Raw genomic sequence first — 25,294 nt, 5'->3', positions numbered from 1 at the left:
AAGCATTTGAGCATTAAGTGCTTAGATAATTACGTGAAAGTTGTTTGGTCGAGTGATAAATAGAGTTTGCTGATAGGGTAAACCATCATCTGGTCGGTTTAAGCCCCGTAACTCATAACTCATGAGCCTCCGACGAAGGCATTTTATAAGGTAGTCCCTAGAGGACCCGGGCTAGGCCCTTTAACCAAAAAAAGGTCAAGCCCGACTCACAAGCGTCAAGCACTTGAGAGCTGGGGAACCCCTCTGCCCCGTCGAACCTCCAGACGGCCCATTGAGCCTGTCAAACCCCCCGAGAGCTGTCGAACCTCCTGGACCAATCGATTTTCCGGGAGCTGACGACCGTCCCTCTGCGGTCCATCGAGGTGGTGAACCTCCTAGGCCCTTCGAACCTCCTAGGCGCATTGAACCTCCTGGACCCGTCGGACCTCCGGGACCCAACGAGCCTCCTTCGTGGCCATTGAGCTAGCCGTACTTCCTAGGCCTGTCAAGCCTTCGAGACCCGACGAACCTCCCCCAGTGGCCCATCAAGCCTGTCGAGCCTCCTCACAGAAATGAAAGCTTGTCTTACATACGAAGGTGGGTTGTTTCATAAAATTTCTCGAACAAAAACATAGCTACCGAAATCAGTATTAAAGAGGAGACTGTACTCCCAACTCAATTTCACATCATAAAGCATAGTACAGTAAAAGAAACATAATGCTCTTCCCGAGTGAATAACAGGTGAGATAACACATACTGTCTTCATATCCTCCTCCCCCAATTTCCATCAGAAGAACGAATGCAGATGTTATGCAGAATCACCTCAACGGCACATATTTGATGTTGTTCATATTCTCCAGGGTCTTTGCTCAAACGATGCGGTGCGGCATTCCCATTTCTGGTAGCTGCGGGTATGTATCCTATGTTTCTTGTTCATGACTTTCTTGGCCTGCGTTTCTTCTCATCATTAGCATAGACCCATGTGTAGTCTCAAGGTATGTGGAAAGGGTCTGCCTCGTCTTTATAGAGGTGGCTACCGCTGTCGCTTGATTGGCTTCCGCGACTCCCTCTCATCCAAGATATCCATGATATGGACCCCTCAGACTCCTCTGTTTTGGCATCCTTGAAGCTGGCTGGACTTGATAGAGGAGTCGAGAACTCTTCTACAAGATGAAGCTCCTCAAACTTCGTAAATGTTACGAGGACTCTGATAGTGGGGACAATGTGAATGTACAATATAGTCACCATAACCATATAGGTTTATTACCACTACCTTTACTAGCATCAGATTTTCATGCGCAAAGATTTATATCATGACAGAGTTTTGGGGTTCTGACTTCTGCTTTAGGACCGAGGGTATTGTCATTTTCTTGACCCCATGAACTCAATGGTGCAACGGCAATGGATTGAGTTCTGACTTTAAAAAGAGAGAGGAATGATAACGTTCATTATGATACAGATGAACTTCGGAAAGCACATATCCAGTTCTGCAGATACATTTGTTCATTGGATTCCGCCACGCATCAGTGCGCCACTTCTCATTCGTGTTGAATGCCATTTTACAGGGGATGCAACATAAAATCTTGATTAATCTAATTTAATTTATAGAACCATCTGCGAGGAGCAACCTGTGTCAAAGGTTGTCCCTCATTTCACAGCAAACGAAGCATAGAAAATACCCCAAATCAAAAAAGTTGCAGAATCAACCGTGAACTCATGAAGGAAATGTAGCCTAAAGAACGTGTAAGATCCATACTTTTATGCCCCTTGCATTTCCACGTTCAGTACCTCGTGCTTTCATATAGCCAGATCATCTCTCTTCATCCGAAGTTCCTCCAGTCGCTTCCTCGATTCCTCTAGTTCTATCTGCATCGCCTCTATGTTCGTCTCTTTTTGCTGTATATCAGTCACTAATCTTGCAATTTCTCGATCCACTTTCTCCAACTCAGCTGGTTTCGTCTCCTCGATCTCCACCTGAAAAAGGTATTGGATACAGCTAGCAACTTATGGAATTCACAATATATTTGTCTTAACTCATTGGTTTTCTGTTTTATGAAGGAATTGGCAATATAATCCATCGGGTTGAATTATGCAGTCATTTATTCCTTTCCAGGTTAAGATATTGATCATTACTTCTTCAGTCCCTTCCTTCCAAAGTCTCCCATAAAATTTAGAGAGATGAGTTGAAAGGATGGAAATAATGGAACGTGGACTCACCGAGGGGATCGCGCACCCAATATGAGCAGCAAAGTTGCATTCTGCGCAGTAATAAACACCACGGTCCGGTCTCCTTGTTCTCTCACAGGCATCACAGTATTGCTGGTCTTCGTGATGTTTGACGATTAATTTGTCGAGGAGGGCTAAAGGATGGAAGTGTGTGTCGTGCTTGATGGAAAGAGGTAGTATACGAATGCAATCGTAATGAACGGTAAAATCACATTGGACACAGCGGTATGAGTCCACGGAGCTCTTCTTGCCACAATAATTGCAGCATTTCAAACCACCGAGTCTCTTGAAATGAAATAGGTCGTGTTCGTGGGGCCGATGCTTCAAAGTTGGTTTTTTCAAGGAAGCGGCTCCCACACCCAAGAAGAACTGGCATTTATCGCAGCAGAAACAGAAGCCTTCACTCTCTACGCCATCGGCTTCGCAGAAGAAGTGTTTTTTTGATTGAAGAGTGAGAGGATGCGCTGGGTGAAATGGATGATCCGATTCCTGTGGCAGCTTGGCACATGACTTGTGGAGCAGAAAACTTTTATGAAGACTGTCGCAGGTAAGGCAAGAATAGGCTAGACCTAAGACAGACCCACCACAAATGATGCAGCCAAGTGCAGTCCGACGGTATATAAGGGTCAGGGAGTGATCGTGGGAAAAGTGTTGAATTTCAGTAGCTACCCCCTCTTTGATGGCAGAGAAGGTTGAAAGAGCACATACCAAGTCCAGGTCGAAGCTACACTCTTCGCAACTGAATGTGCAGCCGGATGATACACACATGCAGGAATCACAAGCGAAAGTCCCCCCCGGATATGTCGGCTTTGCTCGGAAGATGAGGGGGTGGTCCGGATGAAGAAAGTGTGACATCTCCTGGGGTAATTCCTGCTTGCAGGACCTGTGAAGGAAGAACTTGCAATCAGGGCAGCCGTAAACTTCCCCCGATATCTTCAGTTCGCAGGCTTTGCAGCGGATATCCATATTCTCCATCTTTACAGAGAAAGATACCAGCTGATGCTGATGGGAAAAATGTTCAATTGCTCTGCAGTCCTCTTGCTTATATCCAAAAGGCAGAAATGAAGTGACGCACCGGACATCGAGGTTAAACCGGCATTCGTTGCACTTGTACGCGAAAGCATTGTACTCTTTGCCAATACAACTACAACAGGCATCGCAGCGGACTTCGCTAGCAGGAAAGAAGAGGGTCAGATGGTGTTCGGGATGAAAAGGGTGCTGTGCTATCTCCCTGGCCAGCTCTAGCTGGGTACACGACTCATGGAGATAGAAACTGCAGATAGGGCACCCATAAAATGGGCCAGCGATCTGCTGCTCACATGCTCGGCACTCGACCTTGATTGGCTTATTGAAATGGAAATAGGTGAGAGGATGGTCATCAGCAAAATGCCGAATGGTGCCTTTCTCCTGCTCCTCCCCCTCCGAGGGGAACAGAGCTCGAAATACCCAAGTCACATCCAAGCTGAAAGAGCAGTCACCGCAGCGGTAGACAAAAACTTCTTTGGAGAATTCGCCGCGCAGTATTCCATCACTCAAAGCAGTGCCGCATCTTTCTCCTGATGGAACCATCTCAGTTGATAGAGCCAGGGGGTGTGGGTGAGCAGGATGCCGCGTCTCGAGAGGCAGCTCGGCACATGACTTGTGGAGGAACATGTCGCAGCCCCAGCAGCAGTAAGTCGGGCCATTGAAATGCAACTCGCAGATACGGCATGGGAAGCTACAGTTTTCACTCAACTCTCGCAGGATCAAGGCGTGGTGTTTATCGCAAGGATGCCAAAGACTCGTCGCCATTCTGGACGGAGAGACACAGCAGAGGACAAGAAGGAAGACTGTTTCTTAGGAATAGGTACACTATATGCTGAATTTCCCCACGGCAAAAAAATAGTGAATGTGAATATTTAATTAAAAGTTGAATGTTCAAAAATGGAGACCCCACCTCCGATGGCTGGCGTGACTTTCTTAATCAAAACCTAATTTGATTGTCTTCTTGTTGTTTGGCCATTTATCTTGGTGTCGAAAGATTCCAGCTACGGCATAAATAAGAAGCATTAACAACGACCTGTAGACGCACACTGCAGATTCCTGATGGTAAGCTCCTATCCGGAAATGGAGCCGGGAAATTCCGTCCGAAGAACGAATACAGAAGATGTTAAAGTAGAGTCACCTCAACGGAAAATCTACGATGTTGTTCGTGTTCTTCAGGGTCTTTGATCAAAAGATGTGATGCGGCGTCCCCACTTCCTGGAGCTCTCCTATGTTTCTTGTTATTGGCTTTCTTCGCTTCCATTCTGCATTTCTTCTCATTAGCATCGACCGAGGTATAGTCTGAAGATAGATGTGAAAAGGGTCAACCTCGCCTTCGTAGCGGTGCCTATTGCTGTTGCTTGACTGCCCTCCACAACTCCCTCTCAGCCAAGTAATCTCCGACATCGACCCCTCAGACTCCTTTGTTTTGGCATCCTGGAAGCGGGCTGGACTTGATGGATGAGTCGAGAACTCTTCTACAGGATGAAGCTTTTGATCAAACTTCGTAAATGTTACGGGGGACTCTGATAGTGGGGACAATGGGTATGGCAAGCTACACATCAAGCCAGAGCTTGAGCTCAAACTGGTTCCGGAGTCTCGAGCGTTCAACAGATAATGATTTTATGCCCCTTGCATTCCCACATTTATTCCCTCGTGCTTTTAGAAAGCCAGATCATCTCTCTTCATCCGAAGTTCCTTCAGTCGCTTCCTTAATTCCTCCAGTCCATCTGCATCACCTCCATATTCCTCTCAGTTTGCTTTATATCAGTCTCTAGTACTGCAATTTCCCAATGCAGTTTCTCCAATTCCGCCGGTCTCATCTCCTCTGTTTCCACCTAAAAACGGTATCGGGTTATATACTCAGTCAGATACAACTCGCAATTAGTCTTAAAAGCATCGTTTTTGTTTACTGATGGAATTGGCAATAGAAATCTTTAGTGTTGAATTATGCAGTCATTTTATTTCTCGATTCCCTTCGAAAGCCTTCCATATTCCTCAAAAAGTAAAATTTAGAGAGATGAGTTGCAGGGATGGAAAAGTTGCACCCTGCGCGGTAATAAATGCCACGGACTGTTCTCCTTGTTTTCCCACACGCATCGTAGTATTGCTTGTCATGATGTCTATCGATGAGTTTGTCGAGTTTGTCGAGGATGGCCAATGGATGGATGTGAATGTCATGCTCGACAGAAAGAGGTAGTATACAAAAGCAATCGTAATGAAATCACATTGGACACAGCAATACGAATCCGCGCAGGTCCTCTTTCCACAGTAATTGCACTGCTCTACCAGGTAGGTCGCGTGCATGGGGCTGATGATTTAGAGTTGGTTTCAAGGAAGCAGCCTGCGTACAAAGCAAAACCGGCATTCGTTGCAGCAGTAAGTGAAGCCATTAGTATGCCAGCAATAGGCATGAACAGTAGAATAGTCTATCTGGTCCGACGAGGAGAAAAGTGAGAGGGTGCGGCGGGTGAAACGGGGGTTCTAATTGCTGTGGCACTTTAGTTCTGCACCTTCCCCTTCTGTTGGATTGGATCATCCCGACAATAGAGGAGGGAGGATCCAACTGCAGGTGAGCATGCAAGTGCCCATCGTTCCAACTAATATGGAGTTCCTCGAATAATTTTAAGGAAAAAAAACGAAGAAAAAATTCAAATAGCACAATACTCGGCCTGGGATATGAAGTAAAATATGGAGGATAGTCTTGTGGAGAATTCAACCAGTCCGAAACAGAGAGGGGGAATAAAAAAAGGAACAACGTACGCCATTTTTGCAAAGGGAAACAAAGCCCGAATGAGATAAGCAGAGTTGAGAGGCCGCGCCAAAGACGATATGAAACAAAGAATACTCGTCACAAGAAAACGTAAGCTTGTCTTACATACAAAGTTGGTTGTTTCATAGAATTTCTTCAACGAAAACATAGCTACCGAAATCAGAAGTAATGAGGAGACTGTACTCCCAACTCAATTTCACATCACAAAGCATCAGACAGTAAAAGAAGATAATGCTCTTCCCGAGTGAATAACAGGTGAGATTAAAAGTATTGTCTTCATATTTTCCTTCGGCCCCCCAAATTTCATCAGAAGAACGAATACAGATCTCATGTAGAATCACATCAACGGCAAATCTCTGATCTCCTTATTCTTCAGGGTCTTCGCTTGAGCGATGTGCTGCGGCATCCCCGCTTCTGGGAGCTGCTGGTCTCCTATGTTTCTTGTTCTTGGCTTTCTTGGCTTTCATTCTGCGTTTCTTCTCATTAGCATCAACCCAGGTGTAGTCTGAAGGTATGTGAAAAGGGTCAACCTCGTCTTTATAGCAGTGGCTATCGCTGTCACTTGATTGCCCTCCGTGACTCCCCCTCATCCAAGAAATCCAGGACGTGGACCCTTCAGACTCCTTTGTTTTGGCATCCTGGAAGTGGGCTGGACTTGATAGAGGAGTCGAGAACTCTTCTACAGGCTGAAGCTCCTCGAACTTCGTAAACGTGACAAGGACTCTGATAGTGGGAACTATGGGTATGGCAAGCTACAAATCGAGCATGTGAAGTCACAATTCAGTCACCATAACCAAATAGGTTTTGTAACGGTACCCCTACTATCATCATATTTTCATGGGCAAGGGAGAACTGTATACACTACAAATGGTGCTGACATTGGCAAAATTAAGTACAAGGGCTGTCAAGAAAAGATCGCATATCATGATATGTTTTATGTGGTGCCGGCTTTTGTTTCGAAATTGAAGGTACTGTTATATCAGTAGAAACAGAATCTCTCCGACTGACCAGCTTCTTTCTCAAATTTGAAAAAGCAATGATAGCACCAAAGATTTACCTACCCAACTGCTACAAGAGGCAAGCATAAACAGAACTTCTTTCCCCTCAACCAAAGATATATAGAAGCTGCAATCATACTAAAGTAAAAATATTGCAAAACTTGGGGAAAGGAAGTGGAATTGGAAAGGTAAGATGCAAAATTAGAAAATCAGAACGCACAGCTAAATGAGCATGTCTTGTGAAAATGGACACAGTGAAGGAAAATGATGATGTAAAAAGTGTTAAGGCAGTGATTTCAAAAATGAAGTCGAACAAAGTTTACCTTGACAGGGAACGTCCCAGTAGGCAATTTAGTAGTTAGAAGCTCTCTGAGTCTCCTAATGGCCTTTACTTTGTTGGCTAAGATGTCAAGCAACGGTAGAAGCTCCTCTGTTTTCAGTGGGAAGTCCGGTGTCAACCAAAGAACGGGTCTCAACCCCTTTTTATATTCACTCTCATGCTTGGATTCACTACTAGGTCCTTTCTTCTTTTTCTTCTTAGTGGTTCTATCTTTTCCCTTCTTGGAATCCACGCCATCATCTTTAGCCAGTTCTAATGACGATTTCTGATGATCTCCTGATTTTTGCTGGCTACCCTCAGGAGCTAACTTCGAGAACTTTTTCAGAAGCTTTGAATCATCGGGATCATCAGCTCCACCCTTTCCTCCCTTCTTCCAACCAAACCAACTCTTCTTCTCCTTGCCAGCACCATTGGATTCACCGTTCTCATGGGTACCTGCTGAACCATTTTCTTGACTCTCGCAAACCACGTGATCCTCATCTTCACCTAAACCATCGGCGTTCCCCACACGAAGTGCAGATTCTAACTGCATCCTCTCCTCAGAAGTCAATACATCATCATATTCATCATTTTCACCACCATTTGCCACCCTCTCCTCATCGTCCGCTGCAAAAAGCTCCTCATCAGTCATAGCACCAGGAACCCGCCTTGACTTCACACTGACCATCACATGCAGCATGTCATACACTTTGGCCTTCCAGTTTCCAACCATCTCAGTCCTCTCCTGCCGCCTCCAATTCAAGTGAGGAATGAGCTCTGCCTGAGTGACATCAATGCCCGGTCTATACATGTTAGTTTGAGACATAAGGGCCACTTCATGAGCGACTTCTGCTTCAGTTGGTTGGGCACCAGCTCCCTCCAAAGCATTCGTAATTTCTTTCTCCTTGTGGGCGAGAACAACAAGGGAACCACGTGGCAAAGACACATTACCATCTTCTGAAGTGTAACCATCTCCAAGGAAGAGAAACGTCTGATCAGACCTCTGAATGCGAAACCCATCAAAACCAGCCAAAGTCATGTCAGCCCGAAGATTAGAACCGCGCTTCCAGATCCGATATGTATCTGAAGGAGCAATGCGACCAATAAATGGGATCACGGAACTCTCAAAATGAAAAGTTATCTCCATATAGAAATCCCTTATACGAGCAGCCGAAGCAACTATCCTAGGAAGTCTCCTGCACCATTTGGCCCAAGCCAAGGGCTGGTAGTGCCTTGCGATGATCATGGCAATTGATTCCTCTCGGGTGCAAACTGCTTCTTGAAGTGCACTCCAACCATTCTCATTCTGAAGACTCCAGTCCGCCCCTGTAGACATTAAGATCTCTGCAGCTATTGGGTCTCGCATTCGAACAGCCAGGTGGAGAGGGGTCTCTCTGCCTGGCACATCACGTCTATCGATAACAGCAGAGACAGCATCTGCCACAGCTTCAGCTTCCAGAGATTCAGCTTCAGTATTCACCTCACTCGCTTTGGAGAGTCGAGGAAGGTTCGAAATAATGCGCCTGAGGGCAGCGTGGTCGCGTCGTGCAACGGCCACGTGAGCAGGACTGTGAGCATATTTAGAATAATCTTCCATGACCGATCCCTTCCTTCCTACTTCTGTTTTTAATATGTAGATAGTGCTCTCTTCAGTAACGCCACCCGTGTTGTCTTCATTCTCCTCCTTCTAAGGCAATTTAAGAAAGTTCAATACTTTGCCAGTTATGAATCAAAGAAACTGGCTGTGCCTCGAAACTGAATTTCCCCAATTGCACCTCAGATTTTGTCGCATCCCAATCCTGAATCAACCATCAAGACCCAAACTACCTGGAAAAAATCATTCCACTTCAACAAGTTCTCAATTCCTGGATCCCGACCTTCAAAGCTTGCGAGTTGATAAACACGATCCACACAGAACCCAAGGCACTGCCCAAATCTGCTGAAATCCCGGAAGCAGATAAGATCAAGCTGCGCAACAAAAGGATTAAAAACGAGCTCAATTCACTCCATACAAACTCTAATAAAGCATCAAATGCATACTTAAATCAACTCCTCAGGCAACAAGAAACAATCCAAACACCCCAATTTTTAAACCCTCGAACTTCAACAGAATTCAGTAAACAGACAAAGCTCAATCCGCCCGAAAAGGAAAAAAAAAATTTAACTGCCGAGACAGCAAAATCCTCCCTCAGGCTTCCACAATCACCACCACCATCCTCCCCCGAGGGTCTCCGCCCTAAGAAGAGCAAGAATACGCGACGAGTACCTGAGAAGCAGCAGCGGGGAAGCCCGATCGGTTGGTTCCAGGGCGAGCTCGAGCTGACGGTGAGCACCGGTAGCAGGGAGCGACCTGGGGAGCGGGGATAGAGCGAGAAAGAGAGAATCCGAATCTAGCGGGGTGGGCGATGTGAGCTCCCGGAGATAGATCTAACGGTCAGGATTTTATCTTTCCCCACGGCACGGGACCTCGTTGATTCCTGCAAGTATAGTCTGCTGCTGCTTCCTATTCCATCACCGCTTGACGCTGACCTAACTCGGACCTCAACTCGCCCTCGACTCAGTCAGATCTCCCTCCCTCTCTCTCTCTCTCTCTCTCTCTCTCTCTCCCTGCGTGTGTATTTTCCTGGAAGGTGTAGTCTCTTCAGACTCTGCGTCGTCGTCGTTGTCGTCACCGTCTCTCCTCTTGAACTGGAGCAGTTCTTGCTCAAATGATCGGAAATGCCCGTGGGATTTTGGAATACTACGGAAATGCCACCAGGTTGTACTCTCTATTTTAACCTCTTTCAACCGACCGCCCGCCCGCCACAACCCCCAGCAGGGCAGGGGCACGCTCCCCGGTCGAATCACTGACCTGAAGCTGGATTCTCTTCCAGGATTTTGGGCCAATACGTTCCCGACATTGCCCCTGGTTTTACAGCAAAATTACGTAATTGCCATTCGACGGTTCATCACCTTCCCCCCATCCTTTTGTTGATTATTTTAGGAAAAATGTCAAATTTAGCCCTCAACCTTCAACTCTTTTTCTATCTTAGTCCTAAACCTTATCTTCGACTGGATTTCATCCTCAATCTTTTTCACGCAGTATGAGTTCAGTCCTTCCGTCTATGTTCCCTGACATATATATTCGTCAAATGAGAGTGTGTCACGTACAAGAAAGATCACTGTTATTCTAAACTGATTGTTATAGAGCAAATTCGATTCTTTTTTTAATCAGATCCGTAAACCGAACTAAGATATTTTCGGTTCTTTTAGGATTCCAGCCATCGCTTCTATTTCATCGTCTCACGCATCGACAGATGACTAGAATTCTAAAAGAACCGAAAATATTTTAGTTCGGTTTACGGGTCTGATTAAAAAAAGAATCGGATTTGCTCTGTAACAACCGGTTTAAAGTAGCAGTAATCTGTCGCGCACGTGGCGCACTCTCATTTGACTAATATACATGTCATGGAAAATTGACGAAATTTTGGATGAAATGATTGAATTCATACCTCGCGAGAAAGATTGATGACGAAATTCAGCCAAATAAAATGTTTAGAACTAAAATAGAAAAAGAGCTAAAAATTGAGGATCAAATTTGACCTTTTTTATATTTTTATTATTAAATAAAAGGAGGCACTGTCCTTTTCTCTCCCTCTCTTTTTGTTTTTCTTTTTTGTCCTCCTCCTCCCTGTCGATTTTTTAGAAAATTCGTAGGATTGAGTTGTAAAATTTTTCTCCGTGGAGAGGAAATCATGTTAGTATATAGGCTGCAAATGTATTAACGGATGAGATCGGCAGATCGTATTGAATCTTGTAATGGAATTTATGCATTTTTAACATATGAAAATCATTAAGAAATAGAATATCAGTGCGAATCAGATGATCGAAATCCACAATTTATATTCTGAGAAGAAAAGATAATTTTTTAATGTACTATTGTTTACACTTTTAGTTCGTTCCTTTTATTATTTTGTCTGATTTGAAATGGAACATATCAAGATTAGAAGTTAATGCACCACGATCATATCTTTAAGGGCCTGTTTGTTTTGGGGGTTAAAATCACTTTGATTTTAACTTTAACTTTAACTCAACACACTACATAACAAAAATACATATTTCCCAAGTTAAAAATTTTAACTTTAACTTTAACTTAACACACTATACAACAAAAACACACGATTCCCAAGTTAAATTTAGAATCCCAACTCAATTATCATTTTCTACAATCAAAATCAAAGTTATTTTAACTCTAAATCCAAACACACCGTAAGAAGCCCAACATCGAGTAAAGGCTAAGCAGGTGGCTTGAACTCATCGATGCATAAGGCCAATGTACGCACCGGTACGAATATGAATGCCTAGATCACACGAGACAAAGGTGGTTTTACAATTTTGGTGCACATACAAAAATACACAAAAATATAATATATAATATATATATATAGAGCGGCAAGATAAAGGCCGCAGCGTGAGATTCAATGGAGGAGGATGATGATAATGACAATGACTCGAGCATGGAGGCTAAGTGGTTGCGGGCCAGTCCAATGCCCAATTTCCTCACTTGGATTTTACGCAATAAAATAAAATGTCGTAATAATTTCACATACTATTCCCCCGCTATTACGTACATCGAAATATTTAAATTTCATCTAACATTTCGCCTAATACTCTACAAGAAAATGAATAACACAGTTTTTTATTTCAGTTTAGAACGTTACAAAATATTATGGATCTCGATGCGTTTGATTATTATTGTACATTGGGGATCGATTAGATTGATAGGTGCAAATTGAACTCATTCGACCGACAGTTTAGTGAGTGAGCTGCAATCTACCTGTAATAAAGCGAAGCCCAATTGGCATTGCATTGTCGATCGCGAATAAGTTAATAAACGTTATTATTTAATTAATTAATTGATTTGTTTTAAAGTGTCCTGCTTTGGGCAACTCTGTCTGTCTATATGGGACTCATGCGCCACGCGAGCATCACGTGAGGTCTCGTGGCATAGTGCCTGCTTGCAATTACCGTAATGCCCCTCTTGCGAAGGATTTTTTTTCTCACCGAAGAAGATTAATGAAAAAGAAAATCTTTACCAAATACAATCGGACAAAATGATGGCTCATTCACGATTTGTTTATTTTGATGAATAAATATTTTTGTTTATTTTGATTAATCTTTTAGAATAGACATGATGTTGATCTTCAAATTTTAATATATATATATATATATATTATAATAATAAAAATAAATTCCAGTAGGGTTTTTCCTTTACGAAGAAGAATTAATGGAAAATCCCAAATTCACTATTGTAAGAAGAATATGTTAATGGAGAAAAGGTAAACAACATCCGCATGTCATCAAACAATATTATCAATTTTTAAGATTAGATGATTGTGGTAATCACAAAATTTTTTCCGAGGATAAGTAAAAGATAATGAACATACTTCTCTATTGAAATTTTAGATAATTCATGGCTAGTTATCGAAATCATTCACGATCATAATGTCAATGAATGATATATCAGACAAATGATAAGCAATTCGTCATCTAACAGAAATTAACTTTGGAAAGTAAATAGGTTGTGATAATTTTTAAAGTTTTTAATTTTTTTTTTCTTTATTCGTTGAATGCAAGTGGGAAAAGAATTATTACTAGAGGGGGAAATAAGATACAGAGTACAGAATAATAAGAATAATAATAATGCATATTCTGTCTTTCCATGATACAATACGAACCACTTCTCAGATTCGCGAAGCCATGCCCACTCTTTCCTGACAAGAACCAGACAATCTGCGCCTTCTTTCCCATGTAAATATGATCTATTCCACTTTTCCTTTGCATGCTTTTTTTTTTTTTTTTTTGAGCTAGAATCGAATGCGAGACGGGTTATTCTTGCCCTTTACATCGAACTAGTCGCAGTCCCAAACGGCTAACTGTATCCAGTGGATGGGTTCATCCACGCTAGCTTGACCACGCGCACACTCTCGTTTCACCATGTATGTATAAGCATCGGAAATTCACATGAACTGACGACTGGTAACGATAAACTACGTAAGCGTCGGGACGAGCGGTGACTGCCTGACTCCATATCATTTTGTGAGCTTTTGGGCCTAAAAACCACTGCATGCCTCGGATTGGCAATGAGCTAGCAGCATGGACGATGACTGCTACTACTACTGTAGGGTCGAGTGGGCGCCCTGATTTTCAGAAGAAAGACACACACATGCACTGTCCCAGCTGGGCTGGTCTGGTCCCCTCCATCACCCCAAGTGGCCTCTCTGCTCTCTCGCGTCCTTTCCCTTTTCTTTTTTTGAAATAGTCCCCACAGTACTTTACAGTATTATAAACAAAACTCAGATGAGTTGCTCTCTCTCTCTCTCTCTCTCTCTTTTTTACTAAATATATGTGCATTTATATTTGGCCTTCGATTCTTTTTAGAGTATAATATTTTGAAAGTGTAAAGTATATCCGAAAGCGTGGACCAACCAGATTCGTAACGCGCTAGCGTTTCAAATATTAGATTAGAGATTCAAGTTTTTTTAAATGGGAAAAAAGTCTCTATATTTGTTATCGAATCCGCATGCAGTAATGTATTTTGATTGTAACTTTATGGGCGGATTGTGTTCTTTTAAAACTCCATTAGGGTTGTGGTAATGAGCCCAAAACTTTATAATGAGTCCAGACCTTTGGATTCTTGTATAATTATAGCTTGAATCGAACATTCCACGATGGGACTTGGATTCATATGATTACGCTCGTGAAGGTTGCTACTCTAGTCGCCCTTCCAACCCATTTGGCCTATCAAAAATACAAGAGTGGTGAGAGATTCCATGAGCATTTTTAGTTGGTAATTAAGGTTGATAAAGGGTTCTAATTTCACGATCCAATCTATATTTGGCGATTTTTAATGCGATATCTTGCAGGCTGACAAATGATCACGACACTGTTCTCTCCTTTTTTGTTCTTTTGCACCCGAGGGGTCTGTCTTTACACATTTATAGAGGTTTTCTAGGAATAATTGCTTGTAACCGTCACTCGTGAAGGCAAAGCCTTGGAACGGGCTTGTTGTCCTTTGGACATGATCTTGATCTTAACAGTCTTTTTCTAAGGCCCCTATTGGGAGGCCTATCATCATAATTATCATGCAATCAACAATCAATTTTATTTTATTTTTACAATTTTGTTTGATAATCGATTGGAATGTACACTGCAATCAATTTTTCTCCTTGTAGAAGGTAAAAGAAAGAAAAAGAAGAGCATTTTGTTTTCATAAGCTGGGGAGAGCATGATATCAAATGATGGCTACTGGCCTTATACGTGAGGCAACGTACTAATAATATATTATCATTAACATGGATGATGATACCCATATAATCCTTAGGTTACGCTTCATTTGTTTGGATTTTTTTTTAAATATAAATTCAGCATTGCACGTCATTTATCCATTTTAACGATGGCAATATTAACATGAACCGTATACATTTCCACAAAAGCAGTGGATCACGGGATAGCTTGTGTTCTACATATGTCGACAATTGCAAGCCATGCTATATATGAATAATCCGCTCCTATATCAAATAAAAAGAATTAAAGGCCAAACATAAAGTTTGGCCTTTCAAAGTACGTGCATTTTGTATTTCAAAGTACAATTATTTTGTAACTCAAAGGGCTGATACTTGCTTCACAACTACCGTCCTGGACCAGAATTTAAGAAGTTTTTTAATTCGATTATCATTTCTCATTCATGTTTTATTGTGTCCATGGATGAAATGGGCCATATAGCGGGCCTATAATATTTTCCTGGTAGTCCCACTAACTGAGTTCAGCCCAAAATTTTGGATCTCTCCAAATGCAAATTCCAAGCTACCTTCATCATGCGGTTAAATTATCTCCAAAAGTTTACTTGTTAAGGTGAACTTGGCCTTGACTGGCTAACATCTCGATTGATCTCATTGAGTTCGTTCTTGGCCATGCGGGTCTAGCATGACCAACCTTCAGAAGATTCGGTAATGCCAAGGCCTCCTTCTCGAGATATCAAGATTTACAACGCGTGAAATCTTAATAAATTAAAACGGGTATGTGGTAACGTACGTGTTCCCACATTTGTTTTCCTTTTGTTTTGTTCTTTTTCATCCCTTTTAGATGATTATGTAGAAAAGGTCTTAGCTACTGCGGTTTATCAAAAGAAAAGTAGGTGATTTTCTTTTTTCGAATGGGACAATGGAGTTGAAGTGAGTTTTTCTTTTGTTTTGTTCTTTTCTTCCCTTTTAGATGGTTATAAATTTTTAAATTTCCCTAATTATGTAGAAAAGGTCGTAGCTACTGCGGTTTATCAAAAGAAAAGTAGGTGATTTTCTTTTTTCAAATGGGACAGTAGAGTTAAAGTGTGAGTTGTTATTATTATTATTATCATAAAGAAATGATTTTAGATCCACATGAAGGAGGGGGTAGTATTTGGATTTTCCCACCCGTAACCACCCCTTCTCTCCTTTTTTTTTTTAAACTAAATTTATATTTTTATATTTTAAATTCTTTTATTTTAGGTATACGGATTTTTTTGCAGTATGAATAACCACGTATCTGGACGTCCCATGGGTTCAATTATCAAATGAGGTTAGCCCATTAAAAAATAAACTCTCCCGATTGTGATTTTTTTCCAATCATAAGATTCATATTCGAGACCTTACTTAATCAGAACAAGCGTCGAATTACTTAAAATTAATCCACATTTATTGATTAAAAGCCGATTTTAATTTATCACTAATTTAAGTTGTTTCTTCTTATTTATGACTTTATAAATATTCTTATTTTTTGGTGGAACATAAAGTTACAATAGTCTATTGATTGAGACTAGTTCTTACTTGGATATACTTGATTGTAATGTTACTAAAAGTTACTTCTAATGAATTTCAAAATTCTAAAGTTCGTCCACCTTAAATTAGCGGGCGACTTAAGACTTATTACATTGCAATCATGATTTTCTAATTAGAAATATTAAAAATTCAAATTAAGATTACATTGCAGAGATATTGCCTTTCATATTGTATGAAAATTAATTAGTACAATTTTTCTTAAAATTTGAATTATTTATTATTAATCAACGATTCATAATTTTTATAAATAAATAGTTTTATCATTGGCTTCAGACTTTTAGTTGTACTCTTTATTTGATATTTATACAAATTACTATATTAAACGAAAAAGTTGAAGAAAGATTTTTTCAACTCCCTGCATCGCACAGGTGTATACCATTGTATGTATTGAAGCTAGTCCGGGCCAACCTCATGTTTGCCATGTGTCCAACATTTTTTTAAAAATTTTTTGCTTTTCTTATTTTTTACAGCTAATTTCCTTTTTATCGTAAAACAACATGATTTTCGACTCCGCCTAACTAGTAAGTCCGCTGGACAAATTATACGATAAAATTAATAAAAATATTACACCTAAATAATAGGATTTTGAGTTATAAAGTAGTCACATGCTCCTCCTTAAAAAGGAAAAAAAAATTGCATACTATTTTTTGCTAAATTATTTGTTAATGCTTTGACAATTTCCTTTTTGTTTAGACTCAATTAGCATAGGAAATAGTGTGCACGAGACTTAATGATCATTCGAAGATGGCAATGATATTAGAGTCTAATATGATTTAAGCTAGTCTGGGGCAACCTCATATTGCCAAGTGCCCAGCCTTTTTTATTTTCATTTTTTGCTTTTCTTATTCTTTCACAGCTATTTTCTTTTTTGTTTTTAATAATGAGGCGTTTTTCGGTTCCACTCCACTATTCCCCGTGACCCTTCTAACCAGACTGTAAGCCCGTTGGACCCAATTATATGATAAAATAATAAAAAAGATTACATCTAAATAATAATATTTTGACTTATAAAGTAGATACTTGCTCCTCCTTAAAAAAAGAGAAAAAGAATTCTTATAATTTTATTATTTCTAAATGACTTCTTTTTTATGTTTTGAAAACCTCTTTTTGTTTAAACTCAATTAACGTATGAAAAAGTTTGTGTATGAGACTTAATGAGTATCTCAATATTGCGTACGAGCTTAATCGAAAAGGCCTAGATATGATGTTTATGGAGTCATATTAGATAACACTATTGGATTTCGGACCGATTCTATAATATTCATTTATCGTTCTTCCTCATCATCCAAAGACAGCTATTGATACAAAAATCAGACTTCTATTTTTACATCATCAAATACAATAAACTCCAGGAAAACTTAATCATCGTTCCCCCCCCCCCCCCCCCCCCCCCCAATGTAAGTATCAATTTTGGGACTTGGGTTGTTTCTTTTATTTGACGACTAGTACCGACCTTTGAGTTTTTTTTTTAGGCTAATGAAACTAGAGTGCTTTGATCATTTATAAGCTCCTCCGAGTTAATTTTTAGATCTTTAATTATTGATCGATATATAGATCTTCATTTATCAATTTGTACATTTTTATTATTTATTGACCCGTGAGCCTCTATTAGTTTTTATTAATCTTGTAATTGAGGAACTTGTAGATTCTTTATAGACCTCGTGGGTGTCTATTGGGTTCGTACACCTGAAATTTCGAAACTCGTAGATCCATTATTGAACTCGTGGATACTTATTGGTTCCAAAGATCTTGAGATTTTGGAATTCGTAAGTTCTTTATTGACATCGTGGATCTTTATTGGATCCGTAGACCTTGATATTTTGAAACCCGTAAATTTGTTATTGACCTCGTACATCTTTATTGGGTCAGTAGATCTTGAGATTTTGGAACCGTAAGTTCTTTATTGACCTCATGGGTTTTAATTGTGTTTGTAGACCTTGAGATTTTGGAATCCCTAGGTTCTTTATTGATCTCATGAGTCTTTATTGGGTCCGTAGAACTTAGAATCGAGGAACCTATAGTCCCGTCGTACATCTGCTTTGGTTTATATTTATGATAAACAAAACTACGGTTATTTTAATTACCTCAAAGGTTTATTCAATTATGATGAGAGTGTTAAAATATCTTTTTTCCCCTACTCCAAGTTCGATGTCTCAAGTGCTTAGGGGCCCGTTTGGTTTTATGATCAAATTTTAGAATCATGATTTTGATTTTAACTCTACCCACTACACAACAAAAACACACGTTTCCCAAGTCAAATTTATAATACAATCTCATTTGTCCTTTTCCACAATCAAAATCAAAATCAAAATCAAAATCAAAATTACTTTAACTCTGAAACCAAACGCACTCTAGAAGTTTGTGAATGTCAAACTTTCGATATATGCTATTTTCTTTTTCCAATCCTTGATAGTCTTGATCCCAAATGCTTTCGAGCGACTCATACACTTCTGATGCACATTTCAATGATGTGGTTTCTTCTGCTTCATGGCAACATCGTGCCCTTTCTAATAATACTGCCAAATCTTTCGAGGGTCTTTTGTAAAGCGAGTAGTTAAATCTTGAGTCTCTTAACCCATTAGTAAATGCAAATATTGCTTCGATACTTTCATTTGGGGGATTTCCATTGCAATGATCATGAATCGTTGGATATAGTCTCGTAGGCTTTCTTCATTTCCTTGCAAAACTTGCATTAAATTTCCAAGATTTTTGTTCTATTTCATGAATCTTGTGAAGTGTTTCAGAAATGCCCGAAATAGTTCTTTGAATGAGCCGATTGATTTGGGCCTCAGATTTTGAAACCATGCTCGAGTATTTTTTTTCAAAGTAGAAGGAAACGCTCGACACAATGCAGCGTCCGAAGCATCTTGTAACACCATGTGGTCATGATAGCTTTCAATATGTTTTAACGGATCAGATGTTCCATCGTATTGTTTTGAAGCGGGTACTTTAAGTTTTGGTAGATGAGTTTGGGTAATGCTATCAATAAAATGTGATTCCCCTATATAGATTTCAGAAGACGAAAATTTACTTATTTGACTATTTTTGAAGGCTTTCAAAATCTTCTCTTTATGATTTTGCATTGGGTCTCTTGACCTTTTTATTCCTTCTTTCTTGCAAATTGGCTTGTCGTCTTGATATCTATCTTTGCATGTTGCTACTAGGGGTTGGCTTCTCGAGAGAACACGATCCTGTTAGGTAATCCATTCTTGGAATCGTTCAAATAGTGCAATCATGGAGTGTCTATGATCAGACATCTTCTTTGATGCTCTCAATTGGTTTAGTGAACCTCGATTGCTTGGAGAAAGCACATCCTTACTTGTATCTATTTCTAGAGCCATGACCTTCTTTTCGAACGTTCCCACAGACGACATCAAATATTGATACAAAAATCAGACTTCTGTTTTACATCATCAAATACACAACTCCGACAAAACTTGGAGCATCCCCTTTTGCTCACTTCCCTCAGACTTCACTGCCTTCCCTCGTTTCTCTAAATCTTTGTTACAATTTAGTGGGAAAAATGCCCCTGCTCCCCCCCCCCCCCCCTTAGCCGAAGATGCGAGCCTCCTTTATAGAGTATAGATATTAGTAAAATATTTCAAATTGCCGCAAGTTGTAATGCAAGAGGATTAAAGAATCTTCTTCTGCCCTCTGCAACTACGTCGGGCAAGTGGATGGGTTTCGGCATTTTAGCAAGTAGGACAGGAGCACCATAAGCCCATCAATAATCTCATACAAACACACGGATATATATATATATATATACACACACACACACTTCAAGTCAACTTAATCTCCAACGGCGATGATAATATAGAGAGTCTAATATGATATGATTCGATATCAACTAGACTTTTTCTCCTACAATGTTTACTCTTGATTCCATTTTGACATAATTAAGAAGTATGAGGACCACTTTAAGACCATAAACAAACTACAAGGGGCAAACTGAAAATTGATGCCCTCTCTCTGCCACCGTTCCTCTTTAGCTTTTCACTCGGGGAGAGTCTAGCATGGGATCATGACCGTCGATCACGCGTGGGCCCGCGTGGGTCCCGCGGATGGATGGCCATGATGTGACGCACGGTCATGCTAGACCGTGTTTCCCTCGTTCTCTACTGCCGAGCAAAGCCGTCACTCAACCATCGTCGGTCCACTCCACTCCCCGCGCGGTCAATCCTCATCGCCGTCCGTCCGCCCGGCGTTGACGTCGTCGCCCCTGGGGCCCAACGCCACCTCGAAACTCGGGAAGCCTGAGTTGGGTCGCTTCAAATTTCTCAGTCAATTCACTGAAGTGAATCGAATCAAAAAATGGCGGACATAGCTCACGCCGAGGGCGAGAGCTTCGGCCTGCTGCAGGAGCTCGAGCATATTCTGGAGTCGGATCCCCTCATGTAGGTTTCTTCCGCCATTGATATTCATCTTTATTCGGCACTGCTCAATTCCATTCAGCCAACTTCTGTGTTCGTTATTTATCAAAAAAAACTTCTGTGTTCGTGGTGCGTAATACGTTGTCCATGTCTGTTTCACTTTACAGTGATGAGATCGGCTTCATTCATCCCACTCAACTCGCAGCGTTGAACGGAGAGGTCGATGTCGATTCATTGAGTGAACCCGTGAGCTTGAACTTCTTTAGTAAAGATCACAAGCTGGGGATTTCCACACAGATCCTGTTTCCACTGTACGAGCAGGCCAAGAAAGCGTTCTTCGATGTAGTTACACGATACAAGATTCAAGGCGGGATATTTGATAGCCCCAACACCCGTGACGAGCTCGAAGTCGGTGTGATGAAGCATAGCAAGGCCCTCTTGCTGCTGAGTGCTGATTTGGGCACTGCTTGGAATTCAAGGTTGTTCCTTGTTCTATAAAACCTCCTCTGGCATTGAAATTCCGCGCAGCAATTCATTTGTAGTGTTGTTGACGATGCCTTGTGGTATTTTGTGTTTTTTGTTGCAGAAGAGCAATTGCCCTGGAGAAAGATGCACTATCTACGTACATGGATGAACTCCGACTGTCTGAACTCATCCTTTCATATTCCGCAAAAAGTGACCAAGCATGGAGCCACAGGTACTCCTTTGTGTTCCGTCTCATCTAATTTCGTTCTCACAGTATTGTTACCTGTAGATTGTGAAGTGTTTAGTGTTATGCTAATCAGAGATGATCGGGTGGAGCGGTTTTACATGGCATTCAGGATTTACTTCTCTGCACTTTAATTAAACTGATTCCTTTTTTACCTTCTCCAGTTAAATGTGATGCTTATGGGTGATCATTGATGCCAGGCGGTGGGTGATCAAGAGGATTGCAGGGAAAGTTCCGAACCTGCAGGAGATTCTGAGAAAAGAATCTGAGCTAGTGGAGAAAATAGCTGAGGTTTAATTCGAGTCCAGGAATTGGATACTATATTGTCATGAAGGTTCATTGATTTTCACCAATCAGGATGATTTCATTCGAGCCCTTTCTTTTCATTTTCGCTGCTTTTCAACGATTTATATGCCATCCAGTGGATGATGAACTCTATGATTCAGCCTCATGGCTTGCCACCATCTGCCTGCACATAATGTTAGGTCTTTGCATGTGTCACGTGGAATACAGAAAAACAAAGACACTAACAAGAATGAATTTATTAGAAACTGGAAGGCTTACTTTCAGTCAGTAGGCAGATATCAATTTTGAATTGCTGAATGCATCTAGTAAGTACGGATGTCACTTTCCAGATTAGATTTAACAATAAAGCTGGGGACACTGTGAACGACATCCTACCCATAGTTGCGGCATACTTAGCATCATAATTTGACTTTGACATAACGCGGTTGCTATATTCGTGCTATATTCATATCCCATTAGCAAATGTAGAACCATGTCAAATTAGCTTGATCTGGGAATATGTGGTCTTGTTGAGCTGTGATCTATAAATTTGATAGCCCTCCTGCAGGCAGTATGTTGTAATTAACTGACTATTATTGTGTACTAAAATTCGAAGAAACTCTAAATTGATGAGAACATTTCTTGACATTGAATCCCATGATTGGGGTTAAGCTGTGATCTCTCATCTTTTATATCTCATCATGAATGTTGAGTTCCCCCTTGTATGTCACTGAGATATCTTAAATATTTACTTATTGTCTTGCAGAGATCAAAGATGAACTACCGTGCTTGGAATCATCGATGCTGGTTGGTTTCCTACATGACCGCTGGAGAGGTCAGCAAGCCCGATTCTTTTACGAGTTAATTAATGTGAATTTGAATGATGTCACAGTTTTTAACCGTTGAATTTGGATATGCAGTAAGTTTTGTAATACTGAAAGTTTCTGGTTTCAAGAAATATCAATCTCTAGTTTGTACTGCTTTAGTTAATTCAAGCAATCATTCTCTACACTTTCACTGATGGAGGGATTTGAATTTGTGCCATCAGGTGCTATATGAATTGAAGAAATCCAAAGCCTGGGCAGGTTTGCATGTTGCTGACAGTTCTTGCTTTCATTATCGCAGAGTGAGTTTTAAATTATCATTTCACCAAACACGATTTATCAGTTTAAGCTCATATTAGAAGCAGATTTTTATTTATTTATTAATAACTGTGTCTGTGGTTTCTAAATATTATTCCTGCTATCGACATTGGAACACTTAAAATGATTGGATAACAATTTTTGTTTCAACCACGTTGTCTCAACTTCTTGGATTTTTGAGTTTGTTTATAGGGTGACAACTAACAATGTCCTTTGGGGGTTAAAAAGAAAATGCGAATTCTAAAAACGTGATAGGCTGATCTGTGCTAATTTATTCTCAAAACTCCTCTCCTTGCTGAACTGCAGAGGCTTATGATGAGGATCCTTGAGGCTTTCTGCTCCAGAAATGCATCAGCATCAAATAAAAGCAATGAGATTTACGAAACTTGGAAGGTATAGCTTCACAATTTTGATGATTGTAACACAGTTTTTGGCATATCAACTACGTGCTTATATTGGCTAATGACAGGAGGAGCTTGCCTGGAATGAAATTTTGATAAAGAGATACATAGGTAGAGAGGTAAATGTTCTGACATCTCTCTTGCAGCAAGTGGACTGCTATATGACTGCATGAACTGTCTCTGCCGGCCCATCTTGTGTCCTTAGAAATGTGATCATATTTGCTTATTGCACATTCAGTGGCATCTAAGATAACTAGTTCAATCATTTTTGTCCTATTTTACCTTATCATATTATTGTTTGCGTGCAATCTCCACAAAAGTAGCATTAAATTTTTTATTTATTTATTTTTTCAGCCAAAGAGAATTTGCTCAAATTAATGGCGCATGTTTCAAGTGCACTATTAGGGATTTTTTTGTGTTTATGTATCCTTGGGAGTAACATCGTTGTAAAGGAAGTGTAATCCATTATAATTGAGTTAGAAACTTTTCTAATCTGAGGATGGTCCATTTGGAAGAGATGCAACAAAAACTTCAATATTTTGTACTTCTTGCAGGCTTTATGGTTGTATCGTCGTTTCCTGTCTCTGCACTGGTTAAGACACTTCACGATGGAACCTGATTCTGTATCATGCAAATCCAAGCACACAGCTAACACGAGTGACGATGGGCCCAGCATCTTCCTGGACAATGAGTTGCATCTCTTTAGCTCTTGCTCTACTATTCCAGATAACGATTTTGATGATTTTCAGGCACAAGCAATGCATTCAGCAACTTACATCCTATGGTTGGCAAAGGTAACAATTTTGTCAATGCACGGGAACGATCATATCCCTGATCTTTCAATGACCTTTCACAACATTAACTTGTCGTACTTCTTTTCAAGCATCAGTCAAAACTCAAAAGTTGATATACCTTTATCTGTACCAGCAACTGCCCAGGCCGCAGGCAATAGAACTCCGGGAGAAGCTTAACATTGGGGACATGAAGGCTTTGCTCAGTAAGTTATGCCCCCAGAGGTCATTTCTCTGGGATTCGCTGGAAGGGTAGCGACATGAATTTGACTTGTGTGGGATAGCTATACCCTACTGCAGGTTGAGCATTGTCTCTTTCTATCTCATTTCTCGATTTCATTTGCTTTTGTGAAGTTCTTGTACCTTACTAAATCCATTTGGTTGAAACATGTTGCAGATTGTGAAATTCTGAGCTACCTATTTGGTCAAGTTTAATTTACACAGAAGATGATCTTCGGTGCCAATGATGATGTTGAAGGCTTGGAGCTGATTCTTCCGTCCGACTGAACTGGCATGAGAACTTCTAGAACTTTACTTGGCAACAGATTTTAGAATTACCCGTTTGTCTAAGCCACTAATGTATTTATCTCCATCTTGCTTTACCAATGTTTAGAACCCATTCCATCAATACTTTGATCCGAGATTAGATTACAAGAAGGAAACACGAATTTGACTCGTCGTTGTCTTCGATTCCCGAATGCTTATGTAATGTACTTAACTTCCCTACGATTGCGTCCTCCCATCTCTGGCAAATGCAGTTTTCTAGTCTTAATGCCTCAGCTGGGAAGATGGATTATTATTTGATTATAATTACGGGAAGTAATTATGTTACTAGGAAAAAGTAATTAAAAAATCATGGGTCAATGACCTAAAAAAAATGCATTTTGATTCCCTTTTTAATTTTGACACGAACTTTATTTTTGATAAAAAATATTAATTTTGATTTTCTTGTCAAGTTAGGCGTCTGTGTCATTTTTCATCAATTTTGTTGACGTGACGTAACACGGTGACTACGCGACAAACAATGTCACGTCTGTTAGTAAAAATAATAAAAATTTAAAGAAAAAAAAGAGAAATGTTTTAATCGGAGAAAGAGTGAGGGTTTTGGTTAGCCACCGTAATCCCAATTGGGGTCGTCGATGACTTCAGAGGGCGTCGGCTACTCCAATTAGGGGATGGTAATCGGGTTCGAAGCCTTACCCGCCCAAATTGGAAGAATCCCTAAGGATGGTAGCCGAGATCGAGACTCTACCCGTCGAAATAGGGAGAACCCCTAATTTAAGGATTCTCCCGATTCCGACCGTCTCTTAATTTGGTTTGTTGGTGCCCTCTAGGGTCATCGAAAACTCTAATAAGGAGGGCGGTGACTCATCATTTCTCTGACCAATGCATTTCTCACTTTTGTTTTTCCTTTAATTTT

At 40.5% G+C, this 25,294-nt stretch overlaps 3 protein-coding genes and 1 long non-coding RNA gene across 9 annotated transcripts; 2 read left to right on the top strand and 2 right to left on the bottom strand.

Moving 5' to 3' along the window:
- The first annotated feature begins 60 nt into the window (after window positions 1–60).
- On the top strand, window positions 61–1,312 carry LOC116208450. The gene is made up of 2 exons (XR_004157072.1): window positions 61–576; window positions 840–1,312. It is a non-coding gene; the product is annotated as an uncharacterized LOC116208450 (long non-coding RNA).
- On the bottom strand, window positions 614–4,653 carry LOC116208449. Of its 2 annotated transcripts, none has more exons than XM_031541905.1 (4): window positions 4,370–4,653; window positions 4,142–4,277; window positions 2,197–3,997; window positions 614–1,953 (listed from the first exon to the last, which is right to left on the bottom strand). In XM_031541905.1, the coding sequence occupies exons 3-4, from the start codon at window positions 3,994–3,996 to the stop codon at window positions 1,777–1,779; spliced, it is 1,977 nt and encodes a 658-aa protein (XP_031397765.1). In that variant the 5' UTR covers window position 3,997; window positions 4,142–4,277; window positions 4,370–4,653; the 3' UTR covers window positions 614–1,776. The 2 variants fall into 2 exon arrangements, with proteins under 2 accessions (XP_031397765.1, XP_031397764.1); XM_031541904.1 differs by having other exon boundaries at window positions 4,142–4,232.
- Window positions 4,654–6,059: 1,406 nt separating this feature from the next.
- Window positions 6,060–10,139, bottom strand: LOC116208447 (ankyrin repeat domain-containing protein 13C). 2 transcript variants are annotated; one of them, XM_031541902.1, is made up of 3 exons: window positions 9,585–10,139; window positions 7,323–9,286; window positions 6,060–6,753 (listed from the first exon to the last, which is right to left on the bottom strand). In XM_031541902.1, exons 2-3 carry the CDS (start codon window positions 8,913–8,915, stop codon window positions 6,367–6,369), a joined length of 1,980 nt encoding a protein of 659 aa, XP_031397762.1. In that variant the 5' UTR covers window positions 8,916–9,286; window positions 9,585–10,139; the 3' UTR covers window positions 6,060–6,366. The 2 variants fall into 2 exon arrangements, with proteins under 2 accessions (XP_031397762.1, XP_031397763.1); XM_031541903.1 differs by having other exon boundaries at window positions 7,323–9,254.
- Window positions 10,140–20,285: 10,146 nt separating this feature from the next.
- LOC116209288 (protein prenyltransferase alpha subunit repeat-containing protein 1) lies at window positions 20,286–24,611 on the top strand. 4 transcript variants are annotated; one of them, XR_004157190.1, is made up of 11 exons: window positions 20,286–20,570; window positions 20,714–21,025; window positions 21,133–21,243; window positions 21,456–21,546; window positions 22,307–22,375; window positions 22,589–22,666; window positions 22,989–23,075; window positions 23,155–23,194; window positions 23,833–23,877; window positions 24,011–24,174; window positions 24,272–24,611. XR_004157190.1 is itself a non-coding variant. In XM_031542884.1 (11 exons), the coding sequence occupies exons 1-10, from the start codon at window positions 20,488–20,490 to the stop codon at window positions 24,128–24,130; spliced, it is 1,239 nt and encodes a 412-aa protein (XP_031398744.1). In that variant the 5' UTR covers window positions 20,290–20,487; the 3' UTR covers window positions 24,131–24,174; window positions 24,272–24,611. The 4 variants fall into 4 exon arrangements, 2 of the variants coding, with proteins under 2 accessions (XP_031398744.1, XP_031398743.1); XR_004157189.1 differs by having other exon boundaries at window positions 20,287–20,570; window positions 23,152–23,194; XM_031542884.1 differs by having other exon boundaries at window positions 20,290–20,570; window positions 23,155–23,202; window positions 23,638–23,877.
- Window positions 24,612–25,294: the final 683 nt, after the last annotated feature.

The sequence above is a fragment of the Punica granatum genome, chromosome 5 (genome assembly GCF_007655135.1).
Source record: "Punica granatum isolate Tunisia-2019 chromosome 5, ASM765513v2, whole genome shotgun sequence".
NCBI classification, from domain to species: Eukaryota; Viridiplantae; Streptophyta; class Magnoliopsida; order Myrtales; family Lythraceae; genus Punica; species Punica granatum.
The sequence above is the reverse complement of the archived record's forward strand: the minus strand, read 5'-3'. Positions and strand labels throughout refer to the sequence as shown.

Bases quoted from the DNA above. Each gene is read 5' to 3' on its own strand.
- LOC116208447 (XM_031541902.1), bottom strand. From the start codon at position 8,915: ATGGAAGATTATTCTAAATATGCTCACAGTCCTGCTCACGTGGCCGTT. The intron at 6,754-7,322 runs GTAAACTTTGTT...CTCGATTTGTAG, and splicing joins CTGGGACGTTCCCTGTCAAG to CTTGCCATACCCATAGTTCC.
- LOC116209288 (XM_031542883.1), top strand. From the start codon at position 20,488: ATGGCGGACATAGCTCACGCCGAGGGCGAGAGCTTCGGCCTGCTGCAG. The intron at 21,026-21,132 runs GTTGTTCCTTGT...TTTTTGTTGCAG, and splicing joins GGCACTGCTTGGAATTCAAG to AAGAGCAATTGCCCTGGAGA. The intron at 22,376-22,588 runs GTCAGCAAGCCC...TTGTGCCATCAG, and splicing joins CCTACATGACCGCTGGAGAG to GTGCTATATGAATTGAAGAA.
- LOC116208449 (XM_031541905.1), bottom strand. From the start codon at position 3,996: ATGGCGACGAGTCTTTGGCATCCTTGCGATAAACACCACGCCTTGATC. The intron at 1,954-2,196 runs GTGAGTCCACGT...TACCTTTTTCAG, and splicing joins TTGGGTGCGCGATCCCCTCG to GTGGAGATCGAGGAGACGAA.